At 40.1% G+C, this 21,661-nt stretch overlaps 1 protein-coding gene across 2 annotated transcripts in view; it reads left to right on the forward strand.

The window, feature by feature from the left end:
• Nucleotides 1-21,661, forward strand: part of RPAP3 (RNA polymerase II associated protein 3) — a 1,123,208-nt gene that overhangs the window by 41,555 nt on the left and 1,059,992 nt on the right. For both annotated transcript variants that reach the window (XM_044078821.1, XM_044078820.1), the window contains exon 2: nucleotides 21,033-21,246. In XM_044078821.1, coding sequence (XP_043934756.1) covers nucleotides 21,091-21,246 — 156 coding nt within the window. In that variant the 5' untranslated portion in view covers nucleotides 21,033-21,090. The remainder of the gene's footprint in view (nucleotides 1-21,032; nucleotides 21,247-21,661) is intronic.

Genomic DNA, 21,661 nt, shown 5'->3' on the forward strand with positions numbered 1-21,661 from the left:
AAACCTAACCAGCCTCATTTGTTGGGCTATGGAAAGGATCATTATGGAAATAATAAATAGGAGCATAGGCAATCTACAAACTCTAGATCGGAGACAGTTCTGTTTTGTCAAGAGTAGATACTGCCTACTTAATTTTATTGACTTCTTAGAGAAATGTACTGAAGCAATGGGTGAGGAAACATTTGTACACACCTCATTTCTAGACCTTGCAGAAGCACCATCTTGCACCCAAGAATAGTTGATAAAGTCACTTAGCTAATCGTAAATCGCTATGTAACTCATTAGATTGCAAACTGGTTCACAAACACAACCCAGGAAATTAGGGTTGGGGGCTATACTACTTCCAAAATACCTGTCAGTAGCAGTTTAGTCCTTAAGCTGCCACTCTTTGGGATTTACTTCCAAGAGATCAAAAATAATGTTATGGGCTTAAGGATTTGCACTTGACTGCAAACTGAGTGCCATTATAAACTCTTCATAAAACATCAACAGCCTTCAAGAGGGTCTTTCCTAAAAACTAGTTGGTGTCAAAACCATGGCTTAAAATTAAATCCCAAACATTTTTAATAATATCCTTTAGCAAGCATGACATCCTCTGCAGCTATCACATTGACAGCACATTACTGAGAATTGACCCACTAGTTCGGGACCTGGGATTCCATGTTGACATTGAGGTATCTTCGATAATCATGTATCCTTTATTGTGAGGAAGTCCTTTTTCATTGCACAGCTTATTAGTAAGGGTATGGCATCCAGGTCAAGGGAGGTGATTATTCTACTGTACTCTGCACTTATTAGGCCAATCACCGAGTATAATGCCCTTTTCAGTATGTACTTGTCCAAACAGCTGGTGCAACTTGACCGACCACGGTGCTTTCTCAGCAAGAAAATAAAAGGAATAAATCACAAAAGCTACTCTGACTATCTCAAGGTCTTGTCCTCTTCCTTGATATTGTACAGACTACTGATGGGTGATCCCTCCTTTGCTTACAGAGCCTCTACTGACCCAATCCTTTCATACCTGCTGCACCTCTACAAGACCAACAGTGGCAGAAGCATCTGGTCAAGAGATCTTCATCTCTTTTGCAACTTAAGTAGAATATGCAGGAGGGACAGATATGTTCCACAGAGAATGCTACTTCTCTGGAATCGTTTTCCTCTCCATATAAAGCCAAGTAAGTCTGTTACTATATTCAAGTGTAATCTGGATGAATGGATGAGAAATCACAAGTTCATCCCTTGTTTAATACCACAGTCTGTTATGAATAGGAGTAGCTTGTAAATATTGGCCGGCTCTGGTTAGTCACACCTAAAATACAAAGGGCTCTTTATTAATTGTACTTACAATGCTAGGGATAATGAACCTCTTGGGGAGTGCATTACTAGGCTTCAGAGGATCTTCACAAATCAGTAACCTAGTACGTACCTATGAATGTATAATTTAGCAGTTTAGTGGTGTTAGCCATGACAACCTCTTGGTAACATACTTTTCTCCCACATACCTCTAGCTGTATGACTTTTTCATAAATCTGCTTATTTATATAATTTCTTTTGCATAATTCATTGTCACAGACCGTCTTGATTTTCATTTCTTTAATAATTTTGTTATAGCTGTTTTTAACAGCTAATGTTGACAGGAACATTGCCAGTTCTGATGTAGAACAGTCTAGATTTTTGGCATGTTTCAACATATTTTGGTAAGTGTTATCTCCTTCCTGAAAATCCCCTGCCCTGATAACCCAATCATGAACAAAGTACAGCATTCTCTGTCAATGAAAGTCTGCCATTGGGATTATCTTATTCGTGATTTGCAAAGTATAAAACTATTTGTGCAAATATTTCCTGGCAAAAATTCTAAACAGATACGTCTATATCCAGTGACTTCATTAAACTCATTCTGTAACAGAATACTTCATCTTATTTGATTCATTGTGCCCATGTCTGCAATCTTTGAGGCTGTACATGCCCTACTAACTAAGCTTTATATTGCAGGGCTCTCACTACCTTACTTCTTAAAGTGACTACTTGTTGGGGCATAGTGCCCAATAGCTCTGTGAAACAGTTTGTCTCACTATTACAGTCAGTCTGTCATAATGTGTTAATTCAAACGGTTGTTGAGTGTGTAAGCAAGCACCCAATTTGAGTCTATTTTAAATTTTCCAAAAAGTTACTCTTGTTTTTCTGGGGTTTTATTTCCATTTCTTTCAGTCTGCCTCCTCTTGCAGGATTGCTTCGCTCTACCCAGTATAAAATAGCAATGTTGGCTCCAGGCTTGCATGAGTGTTATGCCTGGAATACAGTTCTGCTATGTATCATTATTTAAGGAGGCTGTAGTCTCCTAGCATAATGTATCCATAATGAGAACCTTTAAGTCTGCCGTATTCCATTTGGATTCCTATTCCTCCATAAGCACTTGATATATGGTTTGCATTAGCACATTGCAATACAAATAAGGAATCAGAAAAATGTAAGCTTCACTCAACTTTTGGAAGGATCTTTTTATTTCAAGATATCTGAGCCTTACCACTGTTTCTGCTCACACTGTGCTAAACAAAAACTAGAAGTTGAGAACACTTAATAAAATGACACTGCATGCATGTTTTTATTGCCTACAGTGCAAAACTAGTGCACCGCACTAGTAAAAACTAAAGTGCAGTAAAAAGTAAAAAAAACCTGCCAAAAATAAAACTTGCAAAATGAAAACTATTAAATAAAAACAAGTATAAAAGGCAGAGAACTCTTTATTTAACTTAAGGTAAGCGCTTTCATGGATAAAACCACTTCATCAGACCATATTACAAACAGAATAAAGACATTAACATGATCCATGACCCAATGTCATGGGTGACATTGTAAATGAAACTGAAGACAGGGAGTTGGCTTGGTTACTTGATTTACAAGCAGATAAAGAAGATGGACTCAATGACAGGGTCTCTTTAAGACCCAGATTGAAGAAATGGAGACCACAGCTGGTTATCAATGGTAAGTGAGCATGTGATATGTTTTAGTTACATTCATTGGTGGGTCATATTTAGTTTCTATTATTAAGAGCGTCTTTATTCTGTTTGTAATATGGTCTAATGAAGTGGTTTTATCCATGAAAGTGCTCACCTTATGTTAAATAGGGAGTTCTCTGCCTTTTATACTTGTTTTTATTTGACACTATGTACTTTCCTTTTAGCATCAACATGTGTAGACATATAATCTTGTTTTTCCCATGTTCCATTGCACAGTTCATCAAAAAACATTACTCTAGCTCCCCAGATTGAGAATATTTATATAAATATAGAAGTGGTGCAGTGGTTAGCATTGTTGCCTCACAGCAAGAGGTTCTCCGGTTCGATTCTCTGCTGAGGTGCCTTCTGTGCAGAGTCTGCATCTCCTCCCTGTGGTCGCGTGGGTCTCCTCCAGGTGCTCTGGTTTCCTCCCACATCCCAAAGACATGCTGCAAGTGGATTGGACACTCTAAATTGGTCCTAGGTGTGTGTGTGTGTGTGTGTGTGTGTGTGTGTGTGTGTGTGTGTGTGTGTGTGTGTGTGTGTGTGTGTGTGTGTGTGTGCCTTCTGTGGAAGGTTGGGAGCTGGGCTGGCAACTCGACACCGTAAAACTCCACTGCCAATCATGAGCGGACAGGTGATCCGCTGTGGCGACCCCTAACCGGGTAAAGCCAAAAGAAGAAGACGACTCTACACCACAACCCCCTCCAAATTTACGTATACTAACTCCCCAGTTGCACAGCACTAGGGAATGGTGAAATTCTCCATTCACTGGCACAGTAGCCTTGCACAAAATAGAAATCCCCCATATTCGAAGAGCCCAGGCTTTGATCTTGATCACTTGTGTTTGGGCAGGTATAACTGTAGGGAAAGTGTAATATTAATTAACATTATACATGGAACACTGACCTAGAGTGTACACTTGGATCCCCATGTTCCACCTTTCTTCCCTTCTTCATGCTGTTAAGAGCAACATCCCTGGGCTTAGTCTCATGTACACTTTAGACTCAGTTACAGTTCCATTTGTAGTCCGAAATCCACTAGCCACCCTCAGGCTAGTATGCTTTGATCTCTTTCCAAGGTCTTGCCATTAAATGCTTAGGGATAGTTGAATAGATCATTCACCTTTTTATGACAAGTAACTGCTTATCTGGGATAGTCACCTCCATAAGCCAAACCACCTTGCTTATTCATGGCTCATGATTTCGTCATAAAATCAGGTTTAGTGATTCTTCATAAACAGCAGATATATTTCATCACATTGACTCATCCACTCCCAATCTCCTCCTTTTCTGTAGCAGCAGCTCAGAGCCACTATACACACGTCCTCTTCTAGGACACAAAAGATGAGGACAACAGAAACTCCACTTTTACACTACAGTTCTTTGCCATCCATTCTCACTTTTGGAAGTTAGTTTTCCTTTTTGCACCCTTTTGTTCCCACTGGCAGGAGTTCTAGCCTAGCCTTCATAGGTAGGTACTAGGCTATCTGCCCGAAGGCATTTATAAGCCTAGCCAGAATGTGTTGGCTTTTGCCACCCCCTTAGATTAGTTCCCTGTGCCTCTGTTCAGCAGAGCCATTGAAGTGATCCCTGGGGTAAACTTTCTGTTTCCCATCCACTCGTCAAGGTTCCTTTTGAAGAGGGTTAGCGAGGAGCTGCCTAATGTAGATTGGAATCTTGTTTCAGAGCATGGGAAGTCTCTCGGACAGGAATCTATCCCTCCAGCACGTCCTATTTATTGTTGTGATGAGGTTTAGATCCCTGGAGCATGTGGCTCGAGGGGATATGGTTTTCTTTAGGTGGAGCATGTCCTTCAATTCTGGGTTGGACATGGCCTTGTATGTCAGGCAGAGATCACCTCTGAGTAGGCGGTATGCAACCGAGTACAGCTGGAGTTTCTTCAGACGAGCTACATAGGGCATCTGCTTGAAGCCAGTGATCCTCTTGGTGAGGTACTTCTGTGGTCTTTCCAGTTTTTGCAGGTGTCTTGTAAGGTACATCCCAAATGGGGCATTGTACTCTATGATGGGTCTGATGAGTGATGCGTAGAGGGGCCCAATGACCTTTCATTTCCACTCTTACTCTGTGCTGCTGACTTCCCTTCCCTCACTGCCTGATTCAAATTGCTTTCATTTTCTCTTTTGGCACCACCTAACCATGTTGTTTTGTTGCCCTTTCCTCTTGCTTCTCCACCACTGAGCTGACCAGATCCATCACCTACTTTGGCTAAAATTTTCTGACCTTGGACATCTGCTATATTAGTTAACTGTGCCACTGCCTTCTGCAGCTTTTGCACCACCACATTCATACTGTGCATGGCGCTTTTTTCTTACATGTCCAAGGCCCGCCATTTCCTCTTTTTCTCTAGCAGGGACTCTGACAGAGATTTGCATCTGTGCTGCTGGACTGTGCTTGTTCAGCTACACTTTCATTAGCTCCTGATCTGCATTAAAAGGTAAAGCATTCTTGGGCTTGAGACCTCTGATCTCAGCCACAAAGTTACTGTCTTTCACAGAAAAAGCAGGTTCTATTGGTAGTTTTGCCATACAATTGCCACTCTGTCTGAGGTAGTAACCATAGTTCTTGGTGATTTTAACACCGACTGGCACCCCTGCTCCTCCAACCTCCCCCACACTCATATAAACTTATCTGGGTTTAAACAGACCATAATCTCTCCCACTAGGATAAACAAACCAACCAACAAGGAAAGTATTCTAGACTGGATCCTAGTTAATAACCAACCCCAACCCCAACTGTACACAGCTGGTACTCTCCCTGATGACCTCAGCAACCATTGTCTAACCTATATCATAAAACATAAGGCAAGAAACCCTCACCAGCCCAAATATAAAACATTTAGAAACAGGAAAAACTTTGTTGCTGCTATATTCCAAAATGAATTAAAAACAGTTGACTGATCTAAACTAAAAAATCTAACATTAGAGGAGGCCATAGATCATAACACTAAATTCCTAAGTATCCTTGATTCCCATGCTCCAGCATGTACAATAAAAACTAGATCAAATACAGTACCATGGCTCACAAAAGATACCAAAGCAAAAATCAAAACTAGAAACAGAGCCTGGGCCAGCTGGAGAACAACCAAAGCCCCACTTGACCATCTAAAATATCGTCAACTCAGGAATGATACAAAAAAATCTATTTTACTGGATAAAAAGTTTCTACCAAACTCTCCTACAAAAACACCACAACAACCTTCAAAAGTTCTGGGCAGGCTTAAATCGCCTTCTTTGTCCAGGTCACTCCACCACCCCAACCCTGGTTAATTACACCCATAGTTCCCTAGAGACAATAGCTAGCGCCTTTAATAACTTTTTCACTGAAACAAGCCAATCAACTAACCCCCTCTAACTTAAACCACATGCCTAATCTACCTAATAATCACCCGGAATTTGGCTTCCAACCAATATCCACTAGTTTTATCAAAACACTTATAAAAAATCTAAAACCTACCACCCTCGCTGTTGATCCTCCTCCCTGCAGAATGCCTGCAAATAGCTGCAGATGCCATTGCATATCCCATATCTATCCTCATCAACAGAACCTTATCCGAAAATGCTATTCCCTCCCTCTGGAAAATATCTCACGTCATCCCACTCCATAAAGGTGGTAGCTCCTCAGACATATCCAACTATAGACCCATTGCCATTCTTTCCCCATTAGCCAAAATAATGGAGAAATGTGTACACAAGCAACTAATGTAATACCTTTCACAGAATAACTTACTGTCCAACTCCCAGCATGGTTTCAGGCCATACGACAGCACCACCTCAGTCCTCCTTTCCTTTACTACTGCCATAAACCAAACCAGGAATGGCAATAGGCTAACCTCTGCCCTCTTTCTTGACCTATCAAAAGCCTTTGACATGGTCAACCATGAACTTCTCATTCTTTCACTAAAATCTATTTCCCTCAACAAGCCTGCTATCCAGTTGTTCCAGTCCTACCTGACTGGTAGACAGCAGGCAGTACTATGGCAGGGCAAACTCTCCAGCCAGTTACCTCTCACACTTGGTGTCCCTCAAGGTTCCATACTAAGTCCACTACTCTTCTCTATTTTTATCAACAGCCTCCACACTGCTATCCCTAAAGCCACCTGTATCCAATACGCAGATGATGCCAGTCTCATCTGCTCAACCACCTCCCCATCCGACTTGCAAATCTTAACCCAAAATACATTTAACACTATCGAGAACTGGCTCACCAATCAACGCCTACTTCTGAACCCCAATAAAACTAAACTTCTGCTCTTCTCTCCCACTAGTAGATCCACCACACTTTCATTTTTGTCACATCTAACAATGGTACAACTATTTCCCCAGATAATTACACCAAACTGCTAGGGGTTATCATAGACAATAATCTCAAATTTGACCTACAGGTCAACAAAACCATACAGACCATCAATAAGAAGCTTGGATCACTGTGTAGAAACAAGACATTTGTAACCCCACTGGCTAGGACTGCAATCGCCCGTTCACACCTACTCTCGTATATGCCTCGCCTGTACTCTCAAACATCAACAAATCCGAACTAGGTAAACTGTTCCATAGCTACAATCATATTGCCAGATTCACCACTGGTTCCACCTATAGAACCCACCACTGCCAGAACCTTAAACAACTAGAGTGGTTAGAACTGCCCAGCTTAATTCAATTCAGTCAACTCTTAATAGCGCAAAAAATTTTGTACCACCCTGAGGATACTCTCTCACTTAAAAATATTATTAAGCCATATAGCAATCTAAGATCCCTACGGTCAGCCGATAAACTACTGGTCCGAACCCACAAAGCTAATAATTCTGCTGGTGAATCCCTGTTTGCCAACTTCATTGACAAAACCTGGTATTCGTTGCCAAACTATATAACCCTACAATCCTCCAAAAGTCTCTTCAAAAAAACCCTCAAACAGTATCTCAAAGTGAATTGGCTATGTCCATGTACCAACCTTGATTAAGTTCTAAACTAAAAGCATATTCTGCAGTTATCATAACTTGCAACTACATCACCAAGCTGTGCTTCCAATCTGATGTCTCTTACTTTTAATTCTCTGTCCATGGCAATTGTGAGTCCCTACTAGGGAATCACTACTAACCCATTGTATATAATCACTTTGTTTTTATAATTGTTTGCTAACTTCTGTGTAATCTGTGTAAGTTTGTCTTTGTGGAGCTTTTCTCCCCGGGCCTCCACTGAAAATGGACATGTATCCAGTCGGACTATCCCGGTAAACAAATGTAAAATAAATAAAATAAATAGTAGACTGTCCTATGGCTTCTCCTAGGTTTCCACATAATCTCTCTCTAGTCTTGCCATTTCCTATGGAACCCTGATGGGAGATCTTCCACACACTGGAGTCTAACCCTACTGTGCAGAAGATGCTGCTTTCTACCTGGCCATTTCAAAAAATAAGATGCCACAATTTTTAGTTATGCAGTTTTAGGATAATTTGTCTTGGCCTTACTATCACATCCTAATGATTTACTTTGTGGGATTCTTGTATTGTTATCTTTTACCTCAGCTGACCATTCAGGGCGATCCCTTGCTTCCTGATAGTAGGTATTCCATGACAATAAAGACTCTTTGTACTCCTAACACTAATAAAGTTGTTATATTTTCACTGCAAGAGATTCTCCGTTTTTAGCTTTTTGTTTTGAAGCACTGATACCTTGCTAGCTCTGGTACATCCTCCATATAACATTGTTGTTAAAAGCCCCAGTTCTTCAAAAAGAACTCCACCAGAGTGAGTGCAAGCAAATAAACTTTAAAAAGTGGTTCTGTACACAGGAAGGTGAATAAAACCTTCATTGCAGCCTAGATGGCAAGGTTTGATGACTGAGCCTGGTAGCTGGTGGAGTCGATAGAAGAATAAAAGTGGGCAGTCACCTCGAATGAAAACACACACACACACACACACACACACACACACACACACACACACACACACACACACATACACACACACACACCTCATGTCAGTCATCAGTCATCAAGAGGTGGGGCTGATGGAGAAAATAAATCATGTCTGCTTGGATAATGACTTCACTGCACTGTACTCACTCTTCACTTTGGTGATGGGGAATGAATGAGTGATGATAATACAGGGTAGATGTCCAGCAGGCACAGTACCCAGAAAACAAAACACAGAGAAAAATCATATTTATGGTATGATGATTTTTGTTTTATGCATGATTCACCCTGGAATTGGCATTATAATTTATTGACAAAATCAGCAACTCTGAAGCAAACTAGGTTGAATTAATCTAAGGTCCAACAGTTTCTTCACAGAGTACAAATTGTACCCTTCTCAGAAATGTATGTGGAAGCTTAGCTTTGCACATCTTTGAAACCAAATTTGCACTTATGCTTTTTCAGCCAGCATATGCTATCTATTTAAAAAAGATCACGGGAAAAGTTTAAAGTGTGACAATGTAATGATAAAGCAAGATGGAAAAAAAATGAAAACTTATTATGTAAATAACATTGTGTGGTGCGTGACTGTGTGCAGGAGGTTGCTAAAAGTTGCTGTGTATAAACTGAGCATTGCTACACACCTCAAGTTTGTTTTGTAAGCTTGTTTTACTTTTATATGTCCTTATAGGTTCATAGGTAGATACTAGGCTGTCTGCCTTAGGGCATTTATAAGCCGAGCCAGAGTGTATTTGGCTTCCGCCTCCCTATTAGATTAGCCTACTGTGCCTCTGTAAAGTAGGTCACAGAAGGTACCCTTTTAAGATTAGTTTACTGTGCCTCTGTTTAGCAGGGACACAGGAGAGATCCCAGGGGTGAATTTGCGATTTCCCATCCACGCGTCCAAATTTTGCTTGAAGAGGGTCAGCGAGGGGCTATGTCTAACATGAATTGGGATTCTATTCCAGTGTGAGGGGAGCCTCTGGGAAATGAATCTATCCCTCCAGCATGTCCTATTTATTTTTGTGCTGAGGTTTAGGTCCCTGGAGCGTGTAGCTCTAAGGGACTTGGATTTTTTGAGGTGGAACATGTCCATTAATTCTGGGTTTGACATGGCTTTGTACGTCAGGCATAGATCGCCTCTGAGTAGGCAGTAAGCAACTGAGTAGAGCTGGAATTTCTTTAGTCGAGCTGCATAGGACATCTGTTTGTAGCCCATGATCCTCTTGTTGAGGTACTTTTGGGGTCTCTCCAGTTGCTGCAGGTGTCTGGTAAGGTACATCCCAAAAGGGGCATTGTATTCAATTATGGGCCTGATGAGTGACGAGTAGAGGGGCACAATGACCTCTCTTGATCTAGATGCGAACCCTTTCGTGATAAGGTGGGCTATATAGAAGGTGTTTCTAACCACTTTGGCAACGTGATTATCAAAGGAGAGATTACTATGTACATTGGTCCCCAAATCTCTAATTACTTCTTCCAGATTAATGGATTACCACCTATGTGGTAATTTGTGGGCACCTTGTTTTTCCCAAAGGGGATGACTATGCACTTTTAGCATTTAGCTTGAGGCCGTGGTTCTGGCACCAAGCATCCGTCTCTGTGAGACCCTTTTGGAGGATGCTTGTGTCAGCTGGAGATTCTATTATGGCCCCCAGTTTGCAGTCATCTGCGAACTTTGTCAGCCATAATCCCCCCGTGTTAGCCTGAACCTCAGAGAAGTATATACCGAACAAGAGAGGTCCCAGAACTGAGCCCTGTGGGACGCCACTTGTAACTGGTTTGGATTCGGACATGGCACCTGCGATTCTGACCATGTGGGTTCTATCTCTGAGCCAGTTTGCAACCCATCTTGTGATATAGGGGTTGATATTTAAGCTGGTAAGCTTATTTATGATGCCCCAGTGGGGTATTGTGTTGAAGGCTTTTGCAAGGTCCAGGTAGGCTGTGTGGACTACCTTGCCCTCATCTATGGCTTTGGTAACTGTTTCAAAGAAATCAACTAGGTTTAAGAGGCAAGATCTGCCCTTAACAAAGCCGAATTGGGTAGGGTCCAGTGTCTGGAGGCTCCCATTGTCTTTGTTTATGAGTTCCATGATAATACGCACCATAGCTTTACAGACCAGACTAGTCAGGCTTATGGGGCGATAGTTTCCAGGGTCCGTTGTGGCACCACCTTTGTGGAGTGGGACCACTGTAGCTGTACGCCATTCTTTGGGTACATATCCTGTAGTAAGGCTAAGTTTGAACAGTGACTTAATCTGAGGGCTCAGTTCTTCTTGGAGCTCATGTAAAACACAGCCTGGGACACCGTCCGGTCCCATAGATGCTGTGTTTTTTGCTTTGGAGAGGGCAGCTTTCACCTGTGCATCTGTGATGTCAGGGAGGTTACATTCAGTTGGGATAGGCGTTTGCTCCTTTGGGGGGGAAGGGGAGAAGTTTGTGCTGAATCTGTCTGCCAGGATGTTGGCTATGTCTGTAGGTTCGGTATATTTTGTACCATTATGCAACAATTCAGAGCATATCTGTGAGTTTCCGCCAATGTTTCTGACATAACTAAAGAAGGCCTTGTGATTATCTTTAGTGTCTAGGGCAATTTTTCTTTCGAAACTGGCCTTTGATGATTTTATGAGGGATTGACGTTTCTTGCTAATACTGATCAGAGATGCCTTCCCTTTTTGGGATTTTGCTCTGTCATGTAGTAGCTTCCTCCTTCTGTTGTATAGCTTATTTATGGCCGTGGTCCACCAGACCGGTCTCCTGTTTCTGGAGGAGTGAGTCTTGGTTTTATTTGGGATGGCACAATCCATGCATTCCTGCAGGTGCTCATAGAATGCATTTGTAAAGGATTCTGCGGATTGGGCTGTATTATCCTCTGGCCCAGGGGCTTTGAAGGATTCCACCTCAGTCTTGAGATGTGCAAAGTTGGCTTTGGAGAAATTCTTTACAGTGATTTCCTTGGCTGGGGGTGGGGACGGGATATGGATGTCCAGGGAAATTTGTTTATGGTCTGATCTTACCAATGAGGGGTTTACCTCTGGTGTGGAACACAGAGTCCCCATGTTGGTGATGACTAGGTCCAATATGTTGTTCCCTCTTGTGGGAGTGGTGACCAGTTGTTCCATTGCGTTAGAGTTTATAAATTCAAGGAACCGTTGGGCGAGGGTGTTTGGGTTTGAGTAGTTTTCCCAGTCAATGTTTGGGTAGTTGAAGTCACCCAATAACATAGTGTTTGGAGAGACCTTCATATTCTTCAGTGTTCTCAGGAATGCCAAGTGGGGTTCCTGTAATAGGGAGGGTGTTCTGTAGCAGGCTACAAACTGAAAGGCAGTTTTGCCCGCTGTTAGTTGCACATGGATGGTTTCCGATGCTTCATGCAGTGCCACTAACCTGGAGGTGTAGGTATCTTTGATCAATATAGATACTCCCCCCTCCTTTTGTGCTTTGGTCCGAGTTTTGGGGCCGAAACGCATTGTATGAGTTATAACCTGGTAGCGCTGGGGTGCTCTCAGGAGCCTTGAACCAGGTTTCTGTTACTTCACAGACATCGATTTTCTCCATACTGAGGAGAGTCTCGAGTGCGTGCATCTTGAGATTTAGACTTCTGGCATTGAGAAGCATTACCTTTAGTTTTTTTATCTTTGGATTGTCTATGGAGGTGGGTTTGTCCTTTGAGCCTTGCCTAAAAAAGGCACTATGGGGGTGGCAAGAGCCTTGGCCAGTATATGAAAGCCTAAGGGTGACAGGTGCAAGCCATCCCTAGCGAAGCAACGTGGCTTGTCAAGCATGTCATCCCAGGCTGACAGACACTAGATCCCCTTTGAATGGCACCAATACTTTAGCCAATTGTTGAAACTGATCATTTTGTCTTTATACTGTGGCATCATTCTTGGTGAGGGCAAGATGCTACTCAAGGTCTGGGACATACCAGCCTGGGCCTCATGGTCAGAGAGCTCCTCTATGTCTCTTTTCATGTAGTCCAGGGAGGTACGTCTCAGGTCATTCACACCAGCATGGACAATGACGGAGTCATACTTGTACTTGCTTTGGAGTGACCTGAGTGCTTGCGTTATGTGGCGGATCCTGGCACCCGACAGGCAGCTTACAGTGACCTTCTCCTTGTTCAGTCTGGTGAGTGGGACATCAGTGTGCCAGACAATAGAGTCCTCTATAACAAGTGTATTTGGTGTGTTGTTTGGCCTTATGGGCTGTGACTGTGAGGCACACTGATTTTGTGAGATATGTGATTTGTGGGTATTGTTGAAGGGTGGCTGTTGCTTGGATATCTGCTTAGGAGGTCTTTGCTGTTTAGGCAGATTTTTATTTAGAGCCTCCGAGTATGTTTTTGTGTGTTTGTGTTGGGTATGCAGATGCAATAGGTCTGTGTGAGACTGGATTTGTGGTGTGGGTGGTTACCTTTTCCTCCTGACTGACTGTGCCAGTCTTGGGTTGAGAGAGCTCTGCCTTCAGTTTGGCTGTGTAACTGCATCTCTCACATGTATTAGAGTTTGTTGGAAGGAGGAGAGGGTTGTCTGTGTACATAAGGCAATTGTAACATTGCCTCAAAATTCCCAGATTCACCAGCTGGACTGGAGAGTAACCTTGAAACTGACCCTTGGACATACCAGATTAGTATAGGGAACTGTTTTTTTTACTGATCAGATTAGGGAAGGAAATTGATTTTTCACTTGATCAGGAAGGACCAATCGGGAGTCTAATACTTATGAGAAGTCAAGGAGGGTGTACTGCTTTAGTTAGTTAGTGTTTCCTTATAAGAGCTGAGCCAAGTGCAGGGCTTTAGAAAGAGAATAGAGTGCTTACTTTGAGAGTTTGAACAGTTCTAAGGGAAAAAGTGAAGAGCAGACTTTGTGGAGCCTGGAGCCTGGAATAGTTTAACACCTGTTTAGGCGGCACTGCCCGCTGCTCAGTCATAAAATCGCAAAAAGAGAGTTGTAGGGTTTTAAGAGAGAGAGATCAAGGAGTTTAGAATTGACCCAAAATGGCCAATAAAACTACAGCTTCCTTATCTTTATGACTTATTTCTGATACAATTTTACTGTAATTAAATGCATGACAAGTTCAAAGGTTGTGTTAGAACATACATTTAAATAAACTATTGAAAAGTACATATACATACATGTTAATTTAGGTAGAAATATGCCTGAAAGAGGTGTTGAGCCAAGGCAGTTATTCTTGAGGACCTATGTTACTGCAGTACCATGTGCCAGTGTTTCCTTTGTCTGTTACTGTTCCATATTTTGTATCATAACTTTATTTCTGATTAGAATTTATTAATGTTCAATTCAAGGATGGCTGTACTTTGAAAAGCAGGTTGATTAAAGCTCTTCCCATTTGAAAAATGAAAGTGGTGTTAAAAGCCAGTAAAAGTTAACAGTTTGGGTAAGATTCAGCTACAAGTTAGTCTCTGCACTGCCTAGATATCAGCACATAAGTAATTTAGAGAAAGAAAGACAAAATCAAGTAGTGAAGGAGAAGAAAAAACTTTGGTGGAGAACGTTCTTGCAGCTCTTCAGCAAAAAGCAGTTCAGGTGTCAGCTTTGATACAATAAATTACTTTCAGTAATTTAGAGGAAAAAATCTTCAAATACTTTCAGGTGTGTTTTAAATATGTGAGACACTGAAGGAATATATATAAAGTCAAATGGTTTGAAATATAAGTTTTAAGTAGCCGCTCCAATAAGCTGATAAAACTGGAAGAAATCAGCAGTTGAAATTAAGAAAGATTGGCCGAATATGAGATTTATCAAGAACTGCTTCAAAAAATTGTTGTATTAGATGGCAAGTTTTCTCTGCATGCTCTATGATTTTCTATTGTACCAGAGAAGCTGGAAGGAATACATTGTATTCATTTAATGAAAATAATAATAAACACCTGGACTGATCTATCACAAAGACATACGTCTGAAGCATTTCTCCCCAGGCATCCACTGAAAATTGGCTTTGTTCCAAGTCAGACTTTCCCGGTAAACAAATGTTAGACAGATAAATAAATAATGTGTATGCTCCATATCTGTCCATGAGAAAGCTTCTAAAACCTACATTAGTAAAGTTGCCATCACACCAGCAGAAAGTGCTGCTCAAGACTAAGTAGTAGGGAAAAGTATTAAACATTTGGGACACCAGAGTGTGTAAAGTGTTCACTGTATACCAGGCAGAATAAAAGCAAGTTTATCTCCTCAGTCAAGGGATGTCGAGAGGCAGGTGTGATGTTCAACTTGCTATAGCCAGTTGTCTTTAGAATATTTTTTCTTGGCGAATCGGGCATTTTTCATGCAGAATAAGAAAAGGAGAAAATTAAAAGAGTGAGATAGCAAGCTGAATGGGGCACTTCTGGTAATAACAGAACCTATAGAGAGGACTTGTCAGTGAAACCTTTTCCATTGTTCCAAAGGACTTTGATAGAGTGACAGAGAAAAGCAGCGGTGATAATTACAAAGATTAAAAGGGCCATTGATTTGAGCCAGAGATGATTGATTGGATGATTGAGATGGTAAGGAAGAAGACCTGAAATAATTTGAAATTAGGAAATAAGCTGAAGAATTGATGAGTATCATTTCCATTAGATGAAGTTTAGACTGCACTTTTGCAAAAAGTTGCTATCAAGACTGGAATTTTGTTGACTTGAATAAAGTTGGTATAAGGAATCTAAAGCATAATATCCATTTTGCCAGTAGTGCTTAGAAGGACAATGAAGGGACAGATGATGTAATTCTAAATAAAAAAAAGTTTTTTTTTCCTCTTAGTAATATTTGTATACACTATTGAAGTAAATTGTATTTTATACTGTAAATTAGTTCTGTATAGTATGCAGAGATACAGTAAGACGCTGTCCGGTTCGATTCTCAGAGCGTCTTCTGTGTGGTGACATGCGTGAATGGGCGTATCTTCGTTGAAGGTTGTGCGTCAGGGCTGGTAACTCGGCATGTAAAAATCAACTACCAGTCATTAGCGGACCAGAGTTCCACTGTGGCGACCCCTGACCGGGAAAAGCCGAAAGACACAACAACTACAATAACATAGTATGCAGAGATATGTTAAATGTGAGGCGGGGACTCTTAGTAGTGACTGATGTTTATTCTTGTGATCTCAAGGTAAGAAATTACTTTTTCTTGACTAATGTAAACAGGGTCTGTATTGTAACAAGATAAAGGTTGGATATAAGCAGTAAAATGTCTTCTTGGCTGTTGGGGGGGGGGTGTAAAAGTGTATCTCTCATATTATATGTGTGTACCAAAATATAATTTCCCCTTGTTTTTATACAGGTTGAGGTAAATAATGTTCTTAATTAATGCTACAGATGAGGAGAAACATTCTATTTTATAGCCTGTTTGCTTAAAATAAAGCATGAAAAGTGGTATTTTTTTAGTATTGAAAAGAGATGTTCATTGCATTTGTAAAGCTGCTAGATTTTTTTTTTTTAACCAGGGAATGCCTGCAGCTGAAGACAATGGGTCTACAGGTGCAGACAGTTAATGAGGAAATGTCTGAGCAATATATTCTAAGTTACTTATATGAAACATTGTAATTAGTATTTAAAGGGAAAGGGGCCAGCAGTTCAGTGAAAATAAGTGCAGTTTGATACTGAAGGAAGTGAATACATTTGCAAGTAGTTGTATCCCCATCAGTCTTAGTACTTCAGTATTAAATGTCACTCACCGTGCAGAACTTCCTTTACTCATTCGAGTGCAGCAAGTACACTTTTTCTTAAGGGTAAAGGTCAAGTCACTTAACTGAGAGCATGCAAGCTGTTTTTCGTGTCTGGGAGGGAAATAGAGCCAGGACAAGGACAGACGGTCTCTGTGAAAGAGGGAAGACCGGCTCCAGGCTCTAGCATGCACTTTGAGCGTGTTTACACTTAAGTTTAGAATAGATAAAGCCTGTGGATGTGGCTGTCTTATTTGGAAAACTTCCCCTATGGGGGGGGGGGTTAACTGTCATTTTTGGAAAGTGTATAGTTTTGTGTGTTTGCTGTGAGTTAAAAAATAGATGAGAAGTTGAAAATGTATTTTTTGTTTGTTTCTTAAGTGTTTTTAAGTAAAACATCTGGGAATATGTGACATGAGTTCAAAGATGAGAAGCTGCAACTCAATTCAAGACTAACCTGCCACAAATTAGTGTATACATGTGAGATGCAAGTTGGAAAGGTTATTGAATTTAGGAAGGTTGCTGTTAAGCATGAACTTTTTGATGACTTCAAAGCACAAAACCTTTTAGCACAATGTCTTGGGCAACAAAAATTAGAAAGGTTGTTGCCAAATTTATGTAGCTTTTGACAAGAAAAATAAGTATAGATCCCATAGAGCTATTAGAGATATTTTGGAAATTGTATGGAAATCTGTATAAAGCAGAGGGATGGGAAAACCAAGAAAAGGCACAAATGGAAATATGTTTTGGAAGACTTAAGCATGCCAAGGTTAGAGGAAGATGAGACACCATGGTTATTGGCTAAGATACAAAGGGATAAAACAAAACAGGGAAATCTCTAGGAACAGATGGTATTTCAGGGAAGAAAATGATGGAGCTCTGGAAGGTTGTGCTTAACAATATTGTAAAAGGGGATCAATACTAGCATTTTGGAAGAAAGTAATGGCGGCTGCCCAGAGAGGATAAACTTCCTCCAAAACCAGCCTCATATTGATCAATTTCAAATTTAAGCCATGATTATAAAGTGTTTATATTTATACTAACTGTAGATCAGTGTGGTTTTAGGGAGAGGAGACAAATTACAATATTAGTGCAACAGTGATGATCCATATTGGAAGCAGAGTATAAGAAAATGGCAGTATTGTTGGTGGGTCTTGATGCAGGGAAAGCTTTTGATAAAGTCAGCTGGATTTTTATTAGCTGGGTGACTATAACATTTGCGTAGTAGAAACAGCAGGCATGGCCAGCACTGAGGTTAACCTCTAGAGGAGAGCAAGAAATCCAAACTAGTAAACAAAACTCCAAGAGCTGGAAATTATTCATTCTGAGAATCAGTTCAGTAGTTAATTCTGTTTTCTGATGGGGCTGTGTCACAAGTTTTTTATTCTGAATTATGTAAATGGAGATGAGATTGTTATATCTGCTATATACACACTGAGAAGGGCATCTGCCTGAAAGCTTTGTGGGGTTGATTTTTTTTTTTTGTGAATAAATTATCTGCTCAGCACATCCAGCTCCTGGAGTTTTCTTTGTAACATTTGCGTTCCATGAAAAATAGGGTTAATAAGGAAGAGTATATGATGGATTGGAAGCAAGAATTAAGGTGTTATGATTTCTCTCTGGCAAGCTGCGTTTAGACAGAGAAACAAGGTCGAGATATTCTCTCTTGTCTTTATTTGCGTAAATTCAAATATATGACTGGCATGGTAATCCAAGAAAAGTTATTTACAGATATTATTTTATATTTGATAAAATCTGAAAAATTACATTTTACTATTTGGAACATTTTGCGACAGTTGAGAGTCTTTTTGAGATATCAAATAAATGAAGCTAAAACAAGGCTACAGCAGTAAACTGTGTCTCCACACTTTTGGCTCAGCAATAGCCATAGTTATAGGGACATGATAAGATGAAGTATTTAGGTGTATGGATTAAGAAGGATACTATTATGGCAGTTAAGAATGTGTGGGAAGAGATATAAAAACTTGAGAAGCTAGAAGTAAGACAAAAGCAGTGAAGATGTTTTTAGTTTTTTTTTAGTTTTACGTACCAAAAAAGAAGTTGTGGATATAATAAAGAGCTAAAATAATTTGTGAGGGCAAGACATACACTGCTGCTACCACACAAGACAGTTACATTGACAGTACACCCATAAGAGTTGACCCAGCTTAAGGATTTGGGAACTTATGTGTACAGTGACCTAACGTTTGACAAATGTGCATCTGTTGTTGTGAGAAAGTCCTTCTATATTGCACAGCTTAAAAATAAAGGGAATGTTTCTAGATCTAGGGATGTCATTGTCACCCTTTACTCAGACATAATTAGGCCAGTCATTGAATATAATGCCCCCCTTTGGCATGTATCTGTCCAGACTTGTGCAATAGCTGGAACACCTACAGAGATACCTTACTAAAAGGATACAAGGCCTAAACAACATATTCTACGTGGACCAGCTTAAAGACCAGCTTAAAGCCCTTTTACTATACTTGGTATCCTATAAACTGCTAAGAGGTGACCTGTGTCTGCAATACATAGCATCCTCTGATCTATTACTGATGGATTTAATGCATATTGTCAAGTCAAGTGACATCAGAAGTACTCTGTCTAGGGATCTAAACTTCTTGTGCAACATCAACAGAACAGTTTGGAGGGACAGGTATGTCTTGCAGAGGATAGATAATGCTGCTCTGGAAAAGACTCCCCATCCACATAAAATAAAGTTCATCCCTTTTCTTATTCAAGTGCAACTTACCTCTGTGGATGGTAAACAGTAAATGTACCCCAGGACTGCCCCCTGTACTACACATGGGCAGAGGTACCTCCTAAATGGCTTATCCCATGCATGGGTTCACTCAGATTACCTGTGGTATGATCCCAGTTATTCTCATTAATGACCATGGGATGGGTAAGGCCAGTCTATAACCAAATGAGAGGTTATTTCAAGCCCAGAAAGGGATACTGGCTAGGCTTAAAATGGCCTGTAAGGACAGCTGGCCAAGTACTTACCTATGAACCAAAGAGTTAAGTGGGGTAAGGTGATTCTTCCCATAGAAAAAGGTGGTTAGGATTACCTGATATGAAGGGATACTTCCGGACTTTGCAGTTAATGGTCATCTTCCTAACTCGAGCAAAATGTCATAAATCAAAGTGGAAAGGAATGATGAAGAAATAAAAGGGGGATTTCAAAAAGTAAGGAGATAGTTTGATTTTGGACACAGGCCCTTAAAGAGAATAACAACCATGTCAAGTATTATATTTAATTTGTAGAACACTTTCTGCTACAAATATAAGACAACATGGGCATGAAGAAAGGTGATTTTTACCAATGGGGATGACTGCAAGTAGGAGTATAGAAGATAGGCAAGAGGAAGATGTGATTTACTGAGGAAATTAGCAAAGAAGCCAATGTAATGGAAGCAAATAACAAGGGAAGAAAAGGTAATAGAGTGGGGTGATGCCAAGCTTAAGTTTGGATTGCTTTGCCTATCAGGGCTTGATAACTGAGTATGGGTAAAAATAAAATGGATAGGAGAGTGCTAAGTGAAAAACAACTCTTGTTGAGTTTTTAGTTGAAACTAAAACTGAAGCCACTATTAAAAAGGGATAATTAAAGGGCATATCAAATATACGATAACAATAAGAACCAATCAGAAAAAGTTAGAAAAGATTGGTAAGCAAGATTGGAAAGGCAAGGGACATTGGGAGGATTCTCTATGCATTCCAAGTAGGCAACAAAGTCCAGAAGTTTTAGGGATTTTGCACAAATCACTTGCATAGGTATTTTCATCCCCCACCCAGACTTCAGAGAAATGTTTCCCATGTAAATAGAAAATGCTGGAGGTGTGATGGAAAAGAGAGAAGCAATTGGGATTTCTTTTTTTTTTTTTTTTGGGGGGGGGGGGGGGGCAAATTTAAAAAAAAATCCCTACAGAGTATTTTGTCAGAAATGTTGGTGTAGCAAATGTTTGTAACTCAGGAAATGATTCTTTTGAGCTGGATATAGACATTACTAGTTTCAATGCTGTTGACTTCCAAAAAACAGTTTATTAGAAAATGGAAATCAAAATTTAAACCAACTATTAACTGAAGTATTGAATACTGAGGATAGGAAAAAAAACCTGGAGGGTGGTATCTTTGGAAAAGCAAATAAGCAAATTACATAGAAATAAATGAAGTTTGGGAACCACAGTTGCAGAGTAATATTTAGGACAAAGAGGAGTGAAATGTAAGGGAAGGCAGAAAGTGAGTAATTTATGTAATGTTGGAATAAAAGAAATTTGTTAAAAAGAAAGTGCATTTATTGTGTGTGAAAATAATAACAGAAATGTGATGATTTGTTTTCTCTTCTGTACACACAATGTTTTAAAAAAGTCATGTTTAATAAAATTATTTTTATAAAACAAATTGATATTAACTCTCTGGCTTACTGTTTTTTGCAGGACAGCAGAGAATGTAGGTTAATGTAGATGTAACAATAGTTCCTTGGGGTATGCAACTATGAGTTCTCCAAACAAATCATTGGAATTGCAGTTACAGATGAAACAAAATACAGAGGAATTGCAGGATTTTATGAGAGACCTAGACAACTGGGAGAACGATATCAAAAGGAAGGATGAAGAGCTCAGGGGAGGCAGTGCACTTCCTGCAGAAACTGTAAGTTGGCTATGTAACATTTCAGTTTATGGTTATTGTCACTCTTGAAGAAGTAGTATTTACATCTACATTTTAATTAACATTAAAATTAATTACTGCAGATATGTAGAAAACAAGCACCAAATATTGAAACACCTCACTGGTATCTGAAAAACCAAAGACCTTTCCAAAATGAAACGAGTAAGCACTTTTTAAGCATTGTGATTTGTTATCAAAGGTTTTGAAAGGCTGTGAATGATGAAGTTCCATGTGAATAAAGGAACAAAAGTGCTTATTCATTTAATTTTGTACTGGCCTTTGTGTTTTTTTTGGATACTATTGAGGTATTAAAGTGAATTAATTAATTAACATTTTGTATTGTGGTCCAAGTGCATAGGCTGTCGATGAAAACAATTACAGTTCCAAAGCCTAGGTA

The sequence above is a fragment of the Protopterus annectens genome, chromosome 7.part1 (genome assembly GCF_019279795.1).
Source record: "Protopterus annectens isolate FY-2018-M chromosome 7.part1, PAN1.0, whole genome shotgun sequence".
In the NCBI taxonomy this organism is placed as follows: Eukaryota; Metazoa; Chordata; order Ceratodontiformes; family Protopteridae; genus Protopterus; species Protopterus annectens.